General features: G+C 55.8%; 1 protein-coding gene across 1 annotated transcript in view; it reads left to right on the forward strand.

The window, feature by feature from the left end:
• Positions 1–2,013, forward strand: part of FAM131C (family with sequence similarity 131 member C) — a 65,400-nt gene that overhangs the window by 27,900 nt on the left and 35,487 nt on the right. Inside the window, exon 4 of the mRNA XM_004377281.1 lies at positions 1,459–1,628. Coding sequence (XP_004377338.1) covers positions 1,459–1,628 — 170 coding nt within the window. The remainder of the gene's footprint in view (positions 1–1,458; positions 1,629–2,013) is intronic.

Genomic DNA, 2,013 nt, shown 5'->3' on the forward strand with positions numbered 1-2,013 from the left:
GGGGTGCTCACAGGGGTTGCAGACCTGAGTCCTTAGTGGAGGAGACAAGCCAGGAGAGATGGGAGGAGAGGACTGGGGGCTGGGTTCCCCTCCCTCAGGCCAAGCAAATGGTATCTGGCTCCTGCTTCCCACCACCCTCCTACCTGCCCACTCAATTTTTTCCACACTGCTATTGGAGAGAACCCAGGGTTGGGAGTTTGACAGTTAGAATTGCAGGGTGATCATGGGAAGTCCTTTTAACCTCTCTGAGCCTCAGTTTTCCTCTTCTGCACAATGGGCAGAGTGTATCCGCCTCTCAGGGCCCAGGTAAGACTCAATAACATAACCCGGAGCCAGGATGTACAGGCTGATGGTATATGCTGTGCCCCTGCACATGGTCTCTTCTATTCCTCCCATCGGCCGTCTAAGGTAGGCACTACGATAGCCTCATTTCACAGATGAGGAAACTGGGGCTTAGAGACAGTCCACGGGACAAATGGGGAAAGCCAGGAGAGATCCGATTCGTGGGGGCTTCTGTCTTCCTCAGGAGCAGACAAGCCAGGCAAAGGCACAGATCACAGCCTGGGTGTTCAGCAGCTGGCTGGAGGAGAAGAGGCCAAGGGCTTAGCTTAGGGTTGCGGCTGACTGCAGCAGGGGAATTCTCGAAATCCAGGCAGGGTGTTCTCTTCCCTTCTTCTTTCTGAGTTTCATTTCCTTAAGCAGTGGGCACAGTTTCAGAGCTGGCATTCCCCAGTAAGACATGGTGATACTGACTAGCATCCAGCTTCTTGGCTGAAGTTCTGCCCAGTGCTGCCATCGCTGGCTCACGGGGCTGCCCTTGGCCATCGGAACTGCCCCAAGGGCTACCTGCATCCTCACCAGCCCCTCTGCTGTCCAGGTATGTACTCCACCTGCTGGTCCCAGGGGTTCCTTGCCAAACTTGGGGCATCCTCCATCCTAAGCGTTTGGTGCTGGGGTGTCCAGAGAGGCTAGCAGGAAGGTTCTTTCTGCACTGACCCTGTTCCAACTTTGTTTTTGTTTCGTTATGATCAAAGAACAACCAGTACCAAAAACAGTCGATTCTGATTCATGATGATCCTGTGTATGCAGAATAGAACTGTGCTCCATAGTGTTCTTAAGCTTGTGACCTTTTGGAAGCAGATTGCCAGACCTTTCTTCCGAGGCACCTCTGGGTGGGTTCAAACCACCAACCTTTCTGTTAGTAGTTGAGCACTTAACCATTTGCATCACCCAGGGACTCCTTCAAAGAACGAGATAGGGGGTGGGGAGAGGCAGTTAACACACCATCAGGTCCACGGCTTCCTTCCAGAACAGAGAGATCCAGCACTGGGAGAGGAGGTGTCATGCATCAAGCCGGCAGCCAACTCCAGTGCTTGCACTTCCAATCTCTTTATTTCCCTTTCCCCATCATCCACTCAGCCTCCATTAGACCTTACTCCCTCTCCCCTCCTCCTCCAGACCCCAGCTGCTGTCCAAGGGTGGCCTCCTTTCTCACCCGGACGATGCCATCCTCCACCCCTCTGACCTCCCAGCTCCAGGCCCCTGGTGGCAGCCTCATCTGACCACCTCCCACCTCTGCGCTGACTCCTACAATGGCTCCCCTTTGCCTCCAGATAAAATCCCTGCTAGTGGGTCTGGCATTTGATGCCTCCCAGTGGTGACCGGCTGCTGGGCCACCACGAACCACTGGGCCTGCAGGAGCCGTCTTCTACAGCCAGTTCTGGCCCTGAGTCTGCACTGCGTACAGAGGGAAAGGAGGCAGTGGTTTCATGAGTCCCCAAGGGGAATTGAGGCCGGAGAGGGACTCCACCTTGCTCCAGGTCCTTTGGTGGAGCAGCAGCAGAGGCCCAGCCCCTGTCCCCCAGACCTTGCCCACGGGTCCCTAGGAGCCAAGCTGCCCATGGGTAGGGCTGAGCCCTCCTCCCTGCCTGATTGCCTGCCCAAGTCCCCATAAACCGGAGCCGAGGAGCAGGCAGGTGTCCTGTGCAATCATCCCCAGGTGCTGCATGTGCC

This window comes from Trichechus manatus, unplaced genomic scaffold (assembly GCF_000243295.1).
Source record: "Trichechus manatus latirostris isolate Lorelei unplaced genomic scaffold, TriManLat1.0 scaffold00048, whole genome shotgun sequence".
NCBI lineage: Eukaryota > Metazoa > Chordata > Mammalia > Sirenia > Trichechidae > Trichechus > Trichechus manatus.